At 36.0% G+C, this 19,220-nt stretch overlaps 1 protein-coding gene across 2 annotated transcripts in view; it reads right to left on the bottom strand.

Annotated features, from left to right (window-relative positions):
* FHIT (fragile histidine triad diadenosine triphosphatase) overlaps positions 1-14,401 on the bottom strand; it is a 565,209-nt gene extending 550,808 nt beyond the window's left edge. The window contains exon 1 of one of the 2 annotated variants that reach the window (XM_068694479.1): positions 14,283-14,401. In XM_068694479.1, the coding sequence (XP_068550580.1) occupies positions 14,283-14,401 (119 nt within the window). The remainder of the gene's footprint in view (positions 1-14,282) is intronic. The other variant, XM_068694477.1, reaches the window with a different exon arrangement.
* Positions 14,402-19,220: the final 4,819 nt, after the last annotated feature.

Below are 19,220 nucleotides of genomic sequence, written 5' to 3'. Positions count from 1 at the left end.
TTATGACTTAGTGGATTAAACAGATTAAAATCCTCACTGAATTTTAAAGAAGATTATGCAGAGATATTAATAAATAAATAAATCCAGAAGTAAAATATAAAAAGTATCTTAACCCATACCTAGACCTATTATTTTGTTCAAGTCATCTCACACAGAACAGATTTTTGTTTTATTTAGTTCAGTGGAATAGAAGATTTACTAATTAAACAATAGTAGACATTTAAAGAGAACTGACAAGTAGTACTTAATCTATTAAAATTGCTTCCATAAATATTTTAACTTAAATTTGCATTATGTTGTGATGATGAAATATTTACTCCCTGCAATACTACTAGCATGCACAGTTCAAAGTATGGAGATCATGCCACATGGTACACACTTGGAAAAGTAAATGTTAAGATGAAGATAGTTCTGGATATTATCTTCCATGTGATCATCAGAATCTTTAAGAATTCACATACAAACTGTTTTGTTTTTTAACTGTAACACCTACATACTGTGACCTTTGTCCAAAACCACTAAACTATAGAAGGGAACAGCAGGAGTCTGAGACAACAGAAGTAATTTCTTTCTTGATATTTCACAAATTTGTGCTGGCAGCCTAAGTCAAGCTCAAGATGGGTTCTGTTCCAGATCAAATTCCCAGCCTAATAAGTCTGCAGCTGAATTCATAGTTGTTTAAATATACTATATTCAAAACATATTTATATATATTTTGGATTACGATGTATATACTTTGGTTTGTTTACATTACATAATTGCCCTTCAGCATAAAAAATTTTCAGGAAAAAATATTTTCAAGAAAAACTTCTCATAAAGCTATTCAGTTAAGATGATGCATATTTCTGTGTAGTTAAAAACTTACATAATTCTTAAAAATAATTGTTTACTTGCTTTGATTTTTAAATATGTCTTTGATCTCATTCATTAATATTCATTAGTCTTCTGATGTTGGACTAATGAGAATCTTACGCATTTATGAGAAGCTATTTAAACAAAGCTATCAGATAGATTTTCTCCTGATTTACATTTTTCATCAATGCTGACAATACTTAATTCTTTGTATTCTCCCGCATTTTCTTCAAGATTCCTGAAATCATGGTCTACACGCTTCAAAACAAAGTGAAGCTCAAGAAATGTGTATCTGTTTTAATTATAAGCATGGAATCCTAAATGGATAACAGCATAAACACTTAATACATATGGACAGAATGAATAATGCTCATACTCAGCATCTAATTTACTTCCATGTTTTACATGTATTATTTATGTTTATGATAGAACATCTCTGAAGAAAAAAAAAAAAAAAACATTGCCATGACTTTTCAGTTTAAAGAATTTGCATGAAAGTGGGCACAAAACCAGCAGAAAAGTACTGTTGCCAGAACACAATGCCAGCCACTGATATTCAGCATCATGGGTGCACACACAATAACATGCACATAAAGTAATTTGTATTCTTTGCAGTTAAAAAAGAAAAAGAAAAAAGAAAAAAAAAAAAGTTGTTTTCCCATTTAGTTGTTTAGTTTCCCCTGTTAGTACTGCATATCCACCCAAAGTTGCAAGCAGTTTCCTAGCGTATGCTGCACAACCACAACGTAGTAGATACACCGCCTGTTAGAAGCACCCACGGAAACTAATGCAAGTTTACAGGCTGAGGCAAATCAGTCACAACACAACAAATAGTCCAGGTTAAACATCCACTGCTCATTAAACGTACTTCCACGCTGTTACAGTTTTGCCAATTATTTCCCAATCAAATGCTGATTTACAGAAGTAACTTCAGCAAAGCAGTCCTGTCCTACTACATCTAATATGTATGCAAGGATAATTAACATATGCAATAACTTCCAAAGAAATATTACTACTTCAGAAGTAAGCATCTATGAAGTCAGCTCCACTGACTCTTATTTCTCTGAGGAACTAAAAAGCTCTTTTGCTGAAACCTCATTGTGGTTGAAGAAGCATAGAAATGACCTGGCATAAACCTCAGTGCTAATCAAGCAATGCTACACATTCATATTTGCTTCACTGGCATGTGGATTTATCTTCTAGTAAAACCAGTTGATTACTCTGTCTGTCACTATTCTTACATGCTGGGTTCACTTTTATTTCCAACTTAAATCTTAAAGATCAATTACAACGTATTTTTTTTTTTAATTTTTAGATAAAGCAACACCAATTTGAAACCATATACTAGAAATTTTCATATGCAGAGAAAGCAGTTGCTCTAGTGTCGGTATCAAATATCAAAAAAAAATTCAAAGGACTAAGTATCCATAATTACAGGACTTCTAGTATGTCTCACAGGATGTTCAGAGCCTGATAGTATTGGAATCCACCACCAAACCAAGCCCAAGTATTTCAATAGAGTTGTTTTATGTATATCAAAGTTTGAAAAATTTTCACTAATGTTTGATTTTCTATAAAGCTATAGATGTTAATGTTCTACAGTACAGTAGAACTCTAAAAAGGATAAGGAAGTAAGTATTCAATTTTAGAGGCTCTGAAAGTTATTCACGGTATTTCTATAAACAAGGTGCTGTGGATTAGCATCCATTTCTAATTCTATATACAACATCAGGCCCTATATATCATCCTCATCAAAGGTATTATTGATCTCCTTCCAAATAAAAATATTTTCTCACTCCACCTTTTCTCAATTTCTATTCCTCTTCTTCCACCTGAATTAGTACAAGACTCAGTTGAGACTAATACTCACTCAGTCCTTAATTCTGATACTTACTTACTGCTCAGAGATGCACCATTACAGCATGCATCATATGGAGATTTTATCCTAGCTAATCAAGCCTTTAAAAATAAGTCACTCATCAGAATTAATGCAACATAAAAAGCGCTAATGTCACACTATGAGAACAGAAGTGATTTTCTGATCCCTAGGAGAATGAGTAACAGGATAGAACATCATTCAAATAGTTGTCCTCAGTAGGCAAATATATGAAATAGCTTTTTGTGGTTTATGTGTAAACTTGTATTCTAAGTTGTACTTCAAATATCTGAGAAGTTTCCAGGTTGTTTTTGTTTTTTTGATTTATAAGTTTTCTTAAATCACACTGTCAGTTACAGCTTCAGATGCAGCACTGGGAAGGTATAAACATTAGAGCTTTTTAACGGACTAGGATTCAAACAATAAAATCACGGAAAAGCTGAAAAAAAAAAAAAAAAAACAGACAGTGAGACAGTGCCTGCTACTAGCAGTAATGAATCAGTGAGGGAAAGCTTACAAATTAGACTAGTAAAAAGCAGGCAAGAAATTTGAGAACCTCCAAACAGGAGCAACATCTTGGCAAAGCTCCCACAAGCAAAAGCACTGCCAGGCTAGGCCTCCCCTTCTGTGTCTTTAAAAGCACATGTACGTAGCAGTCTGCCATCTGAAATTAGTCAGCCCGGTACAGAAGCCAAAGCAGCACCTGGCCGATTACCCAAACCACCAAAGCATCTTTATTTATTCATAACTTAAATATATCTATATCTATATATCTGTGCAACAATCAATCTGTTGCTACTAATACCCAAGCTTGGTTACATCCACGAGCTGTAAACTGAGCAACTCCAGATTAAACACATGCTAAACTGATCTCTGGGAAGGTAAATTAGCCCTCTACTGTTTACTACTTGATGACATGTCTGTTTTACCCATAAAAAAAGAGACTCAGAACAGTTTCCTAAACATTCATATAATCGGAAAACATGTCCATCCTTTCCATAGAATGTGCACTAGAACACAGCATTCACTTAAGTTTTGCTATTATGTTCTTTCTATAAGCAAGTTCTGCCTTATTTTATCTCCCAAGGTCAGAAAAGAAAATGTCAGAATAATTTTCACAAAGAAAAGTTGGATTTGGTTAAACAGCTCTGCACTTTCAAAGTGAATGTAAACTTCGACAAAGGTACTCATGTTTGGGTGCAAAATCATTATTACCATTTCATAAAACTTGGTCTTCCTGTGAGTTATTGTAAAGGAAGTCACCAAAAATATTTCTACATTCTACATTTTTACCATTCTACAGTCACAGGAGAATTTACATTACAGAGGACAAAATTTAGGCACATTACAAATACATTTTCTTTGTCCTCTAAATATCTAGAAATACATATTTAATAGAGGCCCACTTCCTTACTGATTTTTTTTTAGTCCTGTGACTGAAAACTGCAATTAGTTACGCATTGCTGACTCATATACGAATCCTTCTGTCATTATATTATTCAACATGACCGTTAATAAGCAGGACATACAAAGTCTAAGGAACTGCACAATCACCCTGTTTTATTAAACCATTTGTAGCAAGAGACAGTTAAATATTATATATCCTATAAATATGTTATTCCAGCAATAAAAATGCTAGTCTGTCACATGAAATAAGCCAAGAAAACAAAACCAAATAGAAATACAGTTTAATTCATGCAAACAGTATTTATTTTTTAAGTTTGAATATGATAAATGCACTACTAATAGTTTTATTTTTAAATGGACCTCACAAATGAGCTTTGCTGTAGATATATATATATTTAAAAAAAAAAAAAAAAAAGGAAACAAAGGAAAACAATTTTCAAATCAAACTAAAAAGGGTGACCAACATTAAAAAACTTCTTTAAATTCCAAAACGAATCTCTTCTCCTGACCTTTATAGAGCTCAGGATGCATACGTACACAGAATAAACAAAATAATTTGAAAGCAAATTCACTGAATGCACCTGACCTTTGAAACAGCACAGATAATTTTAGTCAGATTTGCACAATGGTAGTCTCAGTTTTTATGTAGCAACACAGATATGACAAAACTACATAAGGAACAAAGATAACATTTTACCAAAACAAAAATAGCTTTAAATATTTTTGGACATTTCTAGGAATCTCAGGTTCAGGAAAGGTTCCTCTGCACTTCCCTTAGCTAAAGACAATTCAGCTCTAGAGAGAAAAGCCCATTCTCTTGGTTATGCTGATGAACTGACAAATAATTCACATGTGAAAGAAGAAACTTAAGTTATACAATCACATAAAAAATTGTTTTGAAAGGAATGACCATTAGTTTTCTCCTTGCTCACCTAGTATACAGTAGGCTATTTAAAGCATCTCTGGCTGATTAGCTTCGATTTTCAGAGCTGAGGAGCAAAATCAAGACCTACACCATAAAAAATTGTGCTGACAAGTAAAAAAAAAACTCTGGTTACAAAGACCAGATGTTCTCAAAACTAAACACAAGTTAGCCTTAGCTAGAGCTAGTTGACAATACCTTCCTTTTGTGAAGGACAGATGTCACAAGAGTTAAAACAACTAACTTAACATCACTTGGTAAAAAACAAAGAAACACAATACTTTATTTAAACCCCAAACCAGTTTACTGCAAATTAGTTGTATTACTTCTGCCTGATGAAATGAAAATTAACGTGGAGGGCTAAGAAGTTCTGCTTAGATTCAGAATGTTGCTAGCTCCATCAGCTTCATCATTCCACACTGATGGTGACAACAGGGATCTGCCTCCATCAGAAACGTTTTTTTGTTGTGTTTGTTTGTTTGTTTTTACAATATTTATGGGAAAAGCAACTGAAGAAATCCCAGCCTTGATCTGATTAGTATTTTAGTAGTTAAAATTCTTCCCTCCACCCTCATAACATACAAAAAAAAAAAAAAAAAAAAAAGATAGGCATACAGGGAAAAATAATTCAGAAAGTACATCCAAGAAAAACTGCTCATGCATATGGGCCCTGGATCTCTCCATGTTCTATTTAACTAGTTAAGTTCACAATGCGGAAATTGTATGGCATATTGGTAATAAACATTAATAAAATATTTTTATTCTGAACTTCAGTATTTGCAAATATCAGTGCTTAGTCATTCTTATAGCAAGCATCAAGCACTAACAACCCCAGTTGTTGGCCAGCGCATAACCACTGTGAGTAGATTGCTTTTTCAGGTCAATATGCACTCTTCTAGTACATGGACAAACAACTGAAGGCTGAGATCTTACCAGACCACAAATTTTCTGGTAAACACTTTTACAAAACAAATAGGAATGTTGATTGTGCCTCTTCTCCTCCATTTTAAAGATGCATTATTCTGAACCTTTCCGGATTGAAAGCATTGATGGGATCAGAACTGCAAAGGGCAAGGGAGTGTTACACTGACCTGTATCAGTGGGAAGTGTAAGCCAATGCATAGCAAAGCAAGACAACTGTTGATCCTTTACAACCTGACCAGATCCTAGTTTGATGCTCGTATTGAATAAATCCGGTTTTGGTGCAGTTCCCATGTGGTGGTAAGTCTCTACAAGTATCTACAAAGAAATTACTGCATTTCATCTTATCTCCAAAACGGACTGCGAGCACTGTATCTGTCATTAAGAGCTAAGAAGCTGCCACCTCTCAACAAAGCAGACCAGTATTAGATTGAATTAGTATCTAGTCCACTTTGGATCACAGTCATATAAATGAACCTGCTTTAACTTACGGAAGCATTTCTACAGATATGGTTAGAGGTAAAAGGCTGTTTAGGAGTTGTTCCTCACCACCTCAGCTGGAACAATGCCTGAGCAAAGCAGAACTTTGTACTACTGCAGTGGAAATACGATTCAGAGGTTAAGAGATCCTCATGGTTTTCTCATGTTTCCAAGAACAATTTTCTGAGTTGTAAGGCTATCAATTCTTCCACCTAAAGCAAATCCCACTTCTCTCTCCAGTTCTTGTAAAAGCTCATGCGAGCAACTGTCTGTACAGTAAATTCAAACAATGAACTTTTCAGGATTATCAACGCTGAAAACAACCCTTTTCTGTATAGTCAGCTCACTCAAATGTCTTTACTGCTGTGATTCACATGATCCCAGAAAAAGCTTTAACAGGTTAACACACGGGAAAGGGAACCAGCAGCTGAAATGGAGTTACTTCATCTGGAATTCCCTGAGGTGGTTATGCTATTAAAAAAAAAAAAAAAAAAAAAAAGAGAGAGAGAGAGAAAATGAAAAAAAAAAGAGAGAGAAATGAAAGCTTATATTACTAACTCCTAATATTTGTAGTGGCTGAATCTGTGACTACATTGTAAGAAATTAATCTTACAAATACAGATGTAGTTCACTTCCACTATCAAGCTGATTTTCTCACCCTTGACTTCAAATATTTACAGGGTGGTTTCTGCATGGACTCAACCCATGCTAGCACAGCTTTGAAACCACCAGTCACTTCAGTTGCCTGCATGACTATTCCCTTCTAGATACCATTAAGATAACTGCAACGCATTTGGTCTGGCAATTGTTAAGCATGCATGTGTTTTTGACCTCTGCTGTTTACAGGAAAAGAAGACTGGTCGTCTGGTCATCATTAGAACCAAAGTATCCAAGTTTCCATCATATGCTTTAAAACATAATATAGTACAAAAATATTCCTGAATTAGAAGCTCTCTAATACATGTTCTCTTACAACATTGGAACATTATTGGCAGTTGCATCATACAGCCTCAATATACACAACCGAAAACTAGTTAAAATATGGGTCTCACAATAAACAGAAAACATTGAAGGACTAATACAGGGTACTTTTATCTTTTCTAATGCTGTCTTCACATTCATATTTTCAATGTACTGACAAAGAATGCTTACATACATGCTAAGTGCATCTCAAAAACAAACATTACACTAGAAAAAAATACAGGAAAAAATAGCTGCCAAATTCACAGAATAAAATCTCTTTCTACTTTAATATTTTATTTTCCAATTTTAAAACACCTGTCTACATCTTTCAGCATACAAGTACTTTAAAAATATTTGTTTTACTAAGAAAGCTCTTTCGCTTTATTTGACTACTCACATAAAAATATCTATACTAAAACGCACTACTTAGTCTAATGTTAGAGTACAGTGACTTGTATCTTGACTTCAGAAAAGAAAACACAGGAAGATTATTTGCACTGTGCTGCATGAACATTCAACCACAGTTAAATGTTTCCTGTTTTAAATCCAGCATCTGGTATCCTCTTATACAACAACTGAAAAGACTAATCTTGACTTTTGGTACATAGGTACAAACTAGTAACTACTTCCCATCACACAACTAACAGTTTAATTGCAACAATCCAATTGCTGAAAAAACTCCTCCTTTCCAAACTCAGTACTTAGCAAGACAACTTATAACACATTTATATTTGTTATATAAATACTAGTTAATATTTAATATATAATACAGTTAATATTTATTATAATACTTGATATGCTTCTTATATTTATTAGTGGTATTATAAATACACAGTTTTTAATAACCAAATGGATACTCTTACACAAATTTTTAATGATAACTGAACCAAAAATACTAGTCAATGATCAGCATGCAACAACACTCAAAAAAAAGCAATTAGTTCACAAAATAACATCACTGTAGTTTCAGGATAAATTAAGTAGCTCTTCTATGAAAGCTCGCATAGCAACAGAGGGTGAAGTCCAGGGTCATAACATTTTCTAGTGAAATAATGTGTAGGCTATTAGCTCTTCATCGATTTGAGATGTGCTCATCTGTATTTTGATTTCTCCATAAACACATGCACCTAATCACGTTTCAAACACACGTACACATGTTCCTCAGCAAAGTACCTGCCTAAACAAACATGATGGAAGAGATTTATAAACCTTACATATAGGCAAGCTCCCTTCTGTCCTATCCCCCTCCCCCCATTTCCTTCCAAAATTGAATGTTTTAAAGTCAAACTTGACCTGAAAACTTCTGTAATGAATAAAATTCTGCTATTCTGAAACAGTACTCATCAGAACCGTATCATTCTTAAATATTTAATAACAAAACATACACTAAAAAGAGACTGAAAGCCTGAAATCATTAGGAGATGTCCTAGTACAAGAAATAAAAAGGAGACATACATTTCTCTGCAAGTGTAATTTCAAAGTCCTTTCACATCAGGATCTAAAGACTGTCAGCTTGGTTGCTCTGCTACTGTATATTAAATAAGCATGTAATGAAGCTACTGGTTTTGATTCATTGAGATGCCAAAGATCATGGGTAAAGTATATAAAATTAATGAATGTTTTTGAAGTGGAAGGTGGTAAGAATCAGGTACAGCATCAAAAAGAACAAAATACTGACAAAAAGAAACCACAGAAAATCCAGCACCACTTCATTTTAGTGACCATTCAGAACAATAATAAAGCATGAATGCCATTTCAAACTCATTTGCACATCCAAACAGATTATGAAATACTTTACATACCATCAGTTCAGGGAATCACTATACTGTTATTAACAGAACACTGATTCCCAGTCTTAATACAACCTGAATGCAAATTTGAGCCTTGTATATTACCTACTGCTTTCTAACATGCCTTCATTATCTCTTAGTTTTCAGCAAAGGCTTGCACACAAATCCACCAGAACAGTTTAGAAGGTGCTTAATTTTCACTATTTGCATAATTCCACTGAAGTGAACAGGACAAATAATATGCATACTTAGTGGCAAATGTCAGCACTATGCCAACTTTAAGCCTTACTTTTCAACATTTCAGAAACAATTTTGAAAACTAATTAAATGACATATGTAAACTATTCTAACAAGTCAGTGTGCAATGACTTCCTAACAACAGGATACATTCCGAGGCTAATATCTATCAGATTTTTAGAAACTTAAAGCCTTGCCAAATTTGAGCAAATGCTAATGCTAAAAAAAATATTTATCTTCAGAAGAATTCATTTAAATGCTTTTGACTATTGATGCACTAAGCCACAGTATTATTTTGATGAAGTAACAGCATTACAGTGCCAATACAGAAAATCTGTACTTTGGTGCATCTATAAACATGAAGCTCATAAATACAGTTCCTTAGTTAGCTGCATTAAACTGCAAGTCTGATGAGCTATACTGGGAATATTAGGTAGTGCTCTGAAAACTGATGGGAGAAAAACGCACGTTCTGATTAAAATCAAAAGGTTTATTTATACCTTGCAATTAGAACATTTTCTTTAATTTTGCCCACAAGGTTATAAACAGCTCTTTCCCCTAGTTGTTGGTGTGTTTTTTTAATAACTTTTCAAGCTTAATACTTGAATAACCATACCACTTCTAAAAAACAGAACACCTTTAGAAGCATTATATCATTTTGAATTTTCTATGATGCTTTTGCAAGTTTGAAAATGAAGGTTCATTTTTGAACGTTTTGGAATAAAACGTGGAATCACCCAAACCCCACTACCATCCAAGGATACTCTTGTTTCTCACAAAGGAATAACACCACTCATCCAATAAGAAATACAGCATACAGCATACCTGTTTTTTAACATAGGAAAAACAGATAGTAGTTGTATGATCTGGGAAGAAGTAGGATAGGAAAGGTCCAGTATCAGCAGCTGGCTTTATGAAGGTGTTAACTGTTTTGTCTGTTCGTCATGAAAGCTTGCTTTTTTGAACTCTATTTGGTCATGACACCACTCTATATGTAAGAAAGAAGATAGTAAGGAAAACAATTTACTGCAGTAAGTAAGAGTCTGGTTAACAAAGAATTTCTCTAGAAATGTCAGCAGCATCCTGCCTATAATTATAAAAATGTGATTATCACAAGATGAGCCTCTAGAATGGCAGTTTTCCTGTATTTGAATAATTCTTATGCTGATCAAGCTCCTCTTCAGCACCCCCTCAAGTTCACCTTTATCTACACTAAGAATCAAGGATTACTCCTTAACATTTCATTTGCTGATCAAAGCAAATTCTCTGAGTATAGATAAAGGGTGTTAAAAAGTAGATAACCATCTAATTAGTGTCCCATTCTTCGAAATGCAGCACTCAACTCCACTTTTGGTGGAGTAGCTTAATAGTAATAAAAAAACAATGTAGGTAAAATTGAATGTCTGTTTTACCAGAACATCTGCAGGAACCACCACGTTCTTTCTGAAGGTAACCTCCTGGTGTGATATATCTCCCTGAAGGTTTACATTTTATTGAGCACAGATTTGGGGTCCTTTTATAACACTGGATTAATCTTAATAATTCAAGCACTTGTAGAAGAGTCCTCTTTTTAGCAGAAACTTTCCGAACTGTTCTTTGTAGGCATATAGTCAATATCATCTGTTGTCAAGAAATTTAAATGCGTGCACCCCACACCATCCCCCCTCAATTAATGACTTCTGCAAAAACTCAGCAGCTGAGTCATTAATTTATTGGCTTCTGAGACAGCAAGCAAACTGCTATTACTCACCAGTAGGACCACACCTGGGAAGTCATAAACAGGACTAGATCCAACTTACAGAGACAACCAGTAAAAAGCATGGGAATCAAGTTCAACTAATGCAACTTTCATTTTTACTAGTAAAACTTCTAAACATTGAATATTATGAAGCTGCTTCTTAAATATCCCAATTTTATCTTTGTGTGTTCTACTCTGTAAAGAGGTAACTGCCACACTATAGAAAATTACAAACATTCAGAATTGAAAGGCACTAAATTCTGATAATAAGTATTTATGAAGGATGTTCAGAATTACACTGGAGTTTTAGAGACAAGCATACTTCCTTCATGTAACCTGTACCACTTAAAGAAACTCAGTAAGCTTTTTAATAACAAATAAATCAAACCCAGACTTGGTTTGGCCCTTTGGTGGGTTGTGATTTTGTTGTGCTTTTTTTAAAGAAATCTCATTAAATTTTAAGTTTAATGTTGCACACAGAAAAAACAGGCGTTATAAAATACAACGATGCACAAAGAACACATCGCACCAAATAAATTCAACACTTATTTGATAAATTACTGATGTAATGGAAAAAGACAAGAATGAACATAATTTGTTAAGACCTTCTTTAAAGCATCCGTCTTCTCCTAGAGCTTATGGAAATAACAAAGCAACAAAAATATTCAGCCCTGTCTGAATAAATGAAACGTAAGCGCAGAGAATCCATAGTAAGGCAAACAAGATGTTTAAGCTACTATTGAAAAAAAAGAGAGACAATATGGATAATACAGGGCAGTGCAAGTTCCACACAAAAGTAATTAATCATAATGCACAAAATAAAAACACTGCTCACATAGCACTAAATTCTTTGTGAATAATAAGCTTGCATTTCAGAATAACCGTAATACTAGAGTTTGAGCAGTAGAAGTCAACAAGAGTTTTGTTTCAGACTTAAGAGATCAATATTTGGGCCAGTGAATAGTAAACATTACTGATTTGTTTAAAGCTGTTTATATACACACATTCCGTACACAAATCAGATGACAAAGTTGAAAAGTGGCATTATTTTTTACTTTGTAAGAAAGTCAAAATTACCAACATGTAGAATTATATGAATAAATGTAATTAACATAAATGAAGCTGCAGACACACCAAAGAATGACATTTGTAAAACTAAGTAATTCTATTTACTGCACATTCACAAAAGGATCCGCGTGACAGATGACAAAATGAATATGAGAGGATTATACATTGTAACTATGAAATTGCAAATCCTATAAAGTACGTACACAGTTGTAATATGCAAGACAAGAGGATAATCCTAGTCTCACCCTTAAGTTATAAGAGTTGACCCAAACCATTGTTTCCTCTATCACTCCTACATCCTCCAGTTTTCCCCAAACGTAAAAATATTAACTTGGTCACTAATAAAGTCATGTGAAACTGCAAGCATACAACTCAAAGGCTATGAAACTAAAAATATTTGATTATCATTACAGCCTTAGTTTCACACACTCTTCTCACATATTAGTCAAGACTATAATACCAGCTAAAATAGCTGGTTACAAACAGCATGTTTTGAAGAGATTTAATTAGAACTTGCATCAGAAGTGCTATACTTGGAAACATAACAGCTCACGTTAAATGAAACTAAAAACATTTTTGCCCAAATGGTACTAAGTGATCGTACAATGCTTGGGGGGAAATACACAAGCTGAAAAAAATGCAACTGAAGGTTTCATAGTAAGTAGCAGATTTGACAAGTGAACTAAATTCAGCTTTTAGGAGTACTCCACACCTAGCACTCAAAGGGAAAAAGCAACGCGTGTGCAGAATTTCTTTTCAGCACATAGAATGTAACTTTTAAAGACAGGAACGGTTCTCTGCTGTCATTCAAAGATTTAAGACTACTCAGAATATCTAAAAATGCATTTGAGGGGAAATATGAAAGCAGGTTATGAAATCAAGGCACCTACTATTTTTTGGAGATAACACACATCCTGCCCTGAGGAAAAAGGTTAAGTATTTCATGCACTTTTTCCATTAGACATTTCTATGACTCAATTTAAAATTAAGTAGCCAAGATCTTAGCACATGTTCTGGAATGTCTTATTTGAATCACCAACATCCAGTATTTGAAAATAAATTACTCTGAAACCTGCCTACAGATGACATATTGTGTGCAATTATTCTTTGAATTCAATTTTGTATTCTCCTCTTGTTAAGAACGTTATCATTTAAGATTTTTAATACATTAAACCCCAGAAAAATAATTTAAACTGTTTTTTAAAAGCAACTGCAAGTTTTGCCCGAACGTCTCAGAGCTCACACAACAGTGCTTTTTCCTTCCTTTCTCCACCTTGATTTTACTCATTTCTTAAGGGATTTATTAAGAACTTGCAAAATGAATCTGCACCTCAGACACGTGTCTTCTTTACAAGAACCCCATTGTCTTTGCTTTAGCCACTTTATTGTAATTTAGGCTACCTGGGGTTCAGCTACAGTTCTTTATTAACTGCTGTAAAAGGAGCAGATTGATCACTTGGACAAAGTGTAGGAAGCACCTAAAATTACTTGAAGCGTTATCACCCCAAATACCACGTTAAATTCAAGGGGCTGGCCAGACTCTGTGATTCTAACATCACCAAGCTGCTGCAATGACGGGGTGTGCTTTGCTGGGGAGCGAGGATGCATTAAATCTGCCTCAGCCCACTGCATTTGTCAGAAAGCGAGCTTCCTCTCCCGGCGGTCAAAAGCAAGCATGGGAGGAGAGGAGAGGCTGCGGGCTGCCACCGAGGGCACCCAGCGCACGGCTGTCTCCACAGACAGTGAGGGGAGATGCCCAGCACGTAGAAGCCGTGCCAAGGGCTTCCCAAGGGGCTCCCCGAGCATCCCGCATGAGGGAAGAGGGAGGAGGGCGGGCAGCTGAGCGCTGAGGGGACGGGGACAGGGAGAGGCGAGGGCGGCAGCAGCCACCTCAGGGAGCCCGGGGCCGAAAGGGAAGGCTCTGCCCGCTCCCGCTCCAGCAGCAGCAGCAGCCGCCGCCGCCTCCTCCCCGCTGGAAGCAGCGCAAGGAAGGTGAGGGAAGGAAATTGACACAAAATGGAGACTTACGCTCCCCCTCCTACAACACATGCGCAGGGCCGGCAGTGAGAGGCCGGGGAGGCGGGCTGGGCGCTCAGCGAATGGCGGCCCGCGGGGGTAAAGCAGGAGGGGGGTGAAGCAGTGTGCATGCGTGCTCGCGGCTCTCCGCGCTGTAACGGCCGCTGCCTCAGCAGCCCGCGGGCGGTGTCGCCTTTCCCTCACCTGAGGAGAAAGGCGGTGGCCGCCGCCCTCAGCCTGCCCCAGGGGCAGCCTCTAACTGGGGACTGGAAAGCTGTGCCTGAAGCAGCTGGTGTAAAGTCTTAAAAAGTGTGCGGACACAGCTCTGAGCGCTCACGTTGCAAGCAGGGAAAAGCAGTGTCGTGGTGTGCGTCTTGTGTTTGTAAGGGACCTGCTTTTGGCTCACACTGGAGACAGATTATATCACATCGAAACACTGTCGTCAACTTTCACAGCTTCAATTACTAGTTTCTCAATAGTGAGGCAGTGATGTCCCTATTGAATTCTGTTGGTACAGTTTGTGGCCACCATTGCTCCTGGGCAGTGTACCAGAGCCACAGAAGGCAGTCTGCAGCAAGAGGCACCCTCCAGAGCAGGCCGTATGGTGCCACAGTTGGCTTCTGCCGTGAAGGAGTTCTCCCTCCACCTTTTTCCTAAAGGGATAGACCCTGGTTAGTAGCTTGCTTCAGTTCACTTGGACGGGGTTTTTTAGTGAAGACAAGGCCATATAATATAAAGGAAGGTTTGTAGGAAAATTTGTTTTCAGCCTGGTATCTAAGAAAGCTCTCTTTCCTACAATGATACTCTTACATCTCTCTTTCCTACAATGATACTCTTACATATATGCATTGTAGACGGATGAAGATGCTGTACGTTACTGTCTAGGGACAATGCTTTAGGCAGTCAGATGTGCTGCTCTCAGCCCCAAAGCCTTTACCTTCCTACTCATTTCCTTTAGAATATAAAATAACTAATGGAACACAAGTGGGATGTATTTGCTGGAGACAATACTGTATTAATCAATGCTGCCACAATGACCAATATTCCAAGTATCAGCTTCTTATACTTGCGTTGAAGACATTGTCACCTACCCATAAAGGTGATACCAAGTATCCTTATTACTTAATGCAAACAGTTAGTCAAGATTCCCCTTTGATGACACTGCCATGGAGGATACCTCAGTATCTATACATCCAAACAGCAGAGTCCTCTACCGGATCCCCAAAATACAGAAATGATAGTATTAATTCCCCTGCTGTTATGTATTTTGCTAGCCCTTCATGAGCTGCACAGCAGCAACTCCCTTGCATCAACTGTCTGCAAATCTACCTTAGATATGCCCCTTTTATATTGCATATACCTGCCTTCTAGGATTATGCAACTAATAATATATAACTAACAATATATAACTAATAATACTGGCAGCATTTCCTCATATACCCACCCCATTCTGAGAAACTTAGTAAGTACTTGTGTTGTTTACAGAAGCAAATATTGTGTATACAATTCCAGTAAGTAGTACAGTTAAAATGTTTTGTCATTACAGTGTTGCTTTTCAATAATTCTCAGTGATTATCTTCTGCATTGACAGCCTGGATGGCACACAGACCTTTGATGAAATTACCAGGTTATTGTGAATTCTAATTTCTGTGTAGTAACTTTTGACTTGGGAAAGGTTACTCTGTACTTTCCAAGAGTCCTAGCGTGGGTTCTCAGTGTTTCTAATGACATTACAGTTGTGCATTGATTTTATTACCTTGCACCAATTTGGAAGTTTACCTCATGTCTTACTGATCTCACTGAACTAAGTTAATATATAAAAATACAGCAGGCAAATAGCAGTGATTCTGTTTCCCCCAAATTGACTCAATTTGTAATCAAGAAACATAAAGACAGTGAAGTCAGTCTCTTCACTTCAACAGCTTAATCTGAATCACCTCACTGCCCTTAAGTTATTTGAATTTTCTGGTCATCCCACCCTGCAATGGTCTTAAGTTTCTCTTGATGACATTCTTTACTGCCATTAATTGTTAAGGAGACTGTATCATTGGTAAAAGCAAACACCATCAGACTTAACCTCTATGTAGATGGTTTCACTGCCATCACCAGGTTGAACTCCATTCAAATAAAAGGATAGTGTGTGAGCTGATGGGCTCATCAACCCCAATGAAAATATGCTCATTTGTATGTCTGTATGTGTAGCTTCTCATTTTCTACTCAATATCTTAAAATAGTCAAAAAAACTTCTGAGGCCTGCAATCAGGTTAATGTAAACATTTAAGACTGTTTTGTTGTCCCAGGCATACACTTGTGATACTGTGAAAAAAAATAAAAATAAAAATAAAAATAAAAAAGAGAGAAAAAGAAAAAAGAAACAGTGTACTGAAGTATACGCTGAAAATAATTTAAACTTCAGTAAAGCAGCACATCAGAAAATCAAATTAAACACATCAGAAAGTTTTAAAACTAACAACAACAAAAAAAAAAAAAACTGAATATTTTCAGCAATGTTGAAAACAAACTGTAAATCCTAATCTCTTCAAAGAGCTCTCGTCATAATTCTCCATTTCTACCACTGCAATCTCTGTCTGTAACCAGAGATTATGTGTTACATAAATACATGCAACTGCTAAAATATGTAAAAAGCAGATGAAGAGGTGGGTTACTGCTAAAGCAGAAGCTTTTGCTTACTAAAAAAGTAGCTTTAATATTCTGCTATCAACAGAAAAAAACAGATGCAAAACATAAGCAAAAGTGAGGTGTGTTTCTAGATAATCTGCTTCTAACATTCAGTGGAGCATGAAATCACCTCCTGAATAAAAAACAAGTTTTATACATGCTTTATACTTATGCAGAAACAAAACTTTTTCTCCCTCTAATCCTTAGCAGGAGCCTGGAATATCTTCTCCTTGTCAATCTCAGTTTCAGTAAATCAACTTCTTATAAAAGCTGTTTTACCTGCAAAGTAATACAGGAGGGTCTACCTGGTTCTGTGCTGCACAGAATTATTTTTCAGTGAATTCTGTGGTTTCCACTATGAAACTGCTTTTATCTTAAACCACAAGTCCTAGAGCTATGTTGTTATGTATCATGTATTTTCAAACAAACTTTCTTATGTCTTTTGTCTTGATATTTGTTGTGTATCCAAGAAGAAGGAACGTGGTAGTTCTGAAGAAGTAACAATGTCATTAGTAATTAACATTAGTAAAGCAAAATCTTGCAGTTTTGTCATCCTTTGTATAACGAAGTGATTCTTCTAGGGCCTGTTTTTGTTGAGTTTGGAAATTTACAGTGTTTGTCTAGTTATTCTTTTTAAGTGAAATTATGTTATTCACCATCCTCAAATATCTGTGAGAAGAGACCGTGTATAGACATCTGAAAAGCAGTAAAGCATCACAGGACTTTTTATGAAGTTTATGGTTTTTTCTTCCTTGATACTCAAATATAAAAATATATTTTGTTGGTTTTGTTTAGATGGCATCCACAGAATATTCTGTGCTGGATTACAGATATTTTAAGGAGGTGGTCTTTAGGCATTAATACAGTATCACTCTGCTGGCTGTCTTATTGCTGTGATGCAGATTTGCTCTCCGTATTTTCTTGAAGCCAGAAAGTGTTATCCACTGGTCAACGCAACAGCTACTTCTTTAAGACTATTTGGCCATTTCTTCTAACTCCCTGCTAGTCATTTCTCTTTTACTCAAAAATGGGAGCAGTATTCATGTATTTGGCAGAGTAACAATGATACTGCATCTAACCAAAACAGCCCCTTCTGTGAAACCAGTCATTAATTCCTCTCTGGTAGCTTGTCATCACCAGATGTCTGCTGAGTTTACACCCTGTGCATTTCCCGTGACTGCACCCACAAGGCATCTACAAATGATTCTGTATTTTCAATAGGAGCACCACATCCTTTCATGAACTTGCCTCTTCAGTACCTCAGCAGCTGCAGCTGCTGACCACAGAACTGCAACCTCTCTTTAAGTTACATCTTTCACCCCTCTCTTGACGGAAAGGGTCTACAAACAGCGTAAGAATATAATGCCACTTTTATTTAAAGGTTAGAATTTCATCACTTAAGATTTCAGCAAGTGGGTTTTGTACAAAATGTAATGAGAAGTATTCTACATCCAACACAGAAAAACATTTCCAGGCTTATATCAACAAGTAGAGTACAAAATGTTTTTGTTTCTCGTAAGAAATGCTGGCAATGAAGTCTAACCCTGCCAATAATAAAGCATATCCGAAGGAGGACTCACAGTTATATCTAAGCATGAGGAGAAGCGTAGGCACATTTCCCTCCAGAAATCTGCACTCACTGAACATGATCACCAGCAGTAGATGCAATTAGCTATGTCCAATTTACATTTTGAGCACAAGGGACAAGCTTTCACAGCATGCATAATACTGTGAACACAACAAACTGTTTTTTTGTGAATACAATGCACAGTTTCTCAGTTCAATGGGAAACATTACAAAATATACATGCAAGGTATAATTACAGCGTGCCACATATAAAATTTCAATAGGATAATTGAAACAACACTCATATCTTGAAAAAGAAACTGGTTTATTGATGCAGGGTCATAGACACATGTCATAGTATATAATACAGTAAATAAAATGTAAACACCAATTTTCAAATCAACTCAGCTGGATAACTTGAATTCAAATTTTAGGAACAACAAAAAAATGAATACCACAAAATAAGCTCTAAATTGCAATCACTCAGGTAACTGGTAAAGAAAAGGGGAAAAAATGTGGAATTGTTAATATTTTTGTAACTCATAAGAGGTCTTTCTTTCATTTTTTTTCTTGTTCTCTGTGGCTATTGAGGCTAGTAGGAAACCAGGCAGAAAACTTTGCCGCATAGCAGGGAGTCTAGTTTGTCATCACATGCAGTAGCAGCTGCCTGCATCAAGAATGAAGTTAATCAGTACAGACTAAATA

This window comes from Anas acuta, chromosome 11 (assembly GCF_963932015.1).
Source record: "Anas acuta chromosome 11, bAnaAcu1.1, whole genome shotgun sequence".
In the NCBI taxonomy this organism is placed as follows: Eukaryota; Metazoa; Chordata; class Aves; order Anseriformes; family Anatidae; genus Anas; species Anas acuta.
The sequence above is the reverse complement of the archived record's forward strand: the minus strand, read 5'-3'. Positions and strand labels throughout refer to the sequence as shown.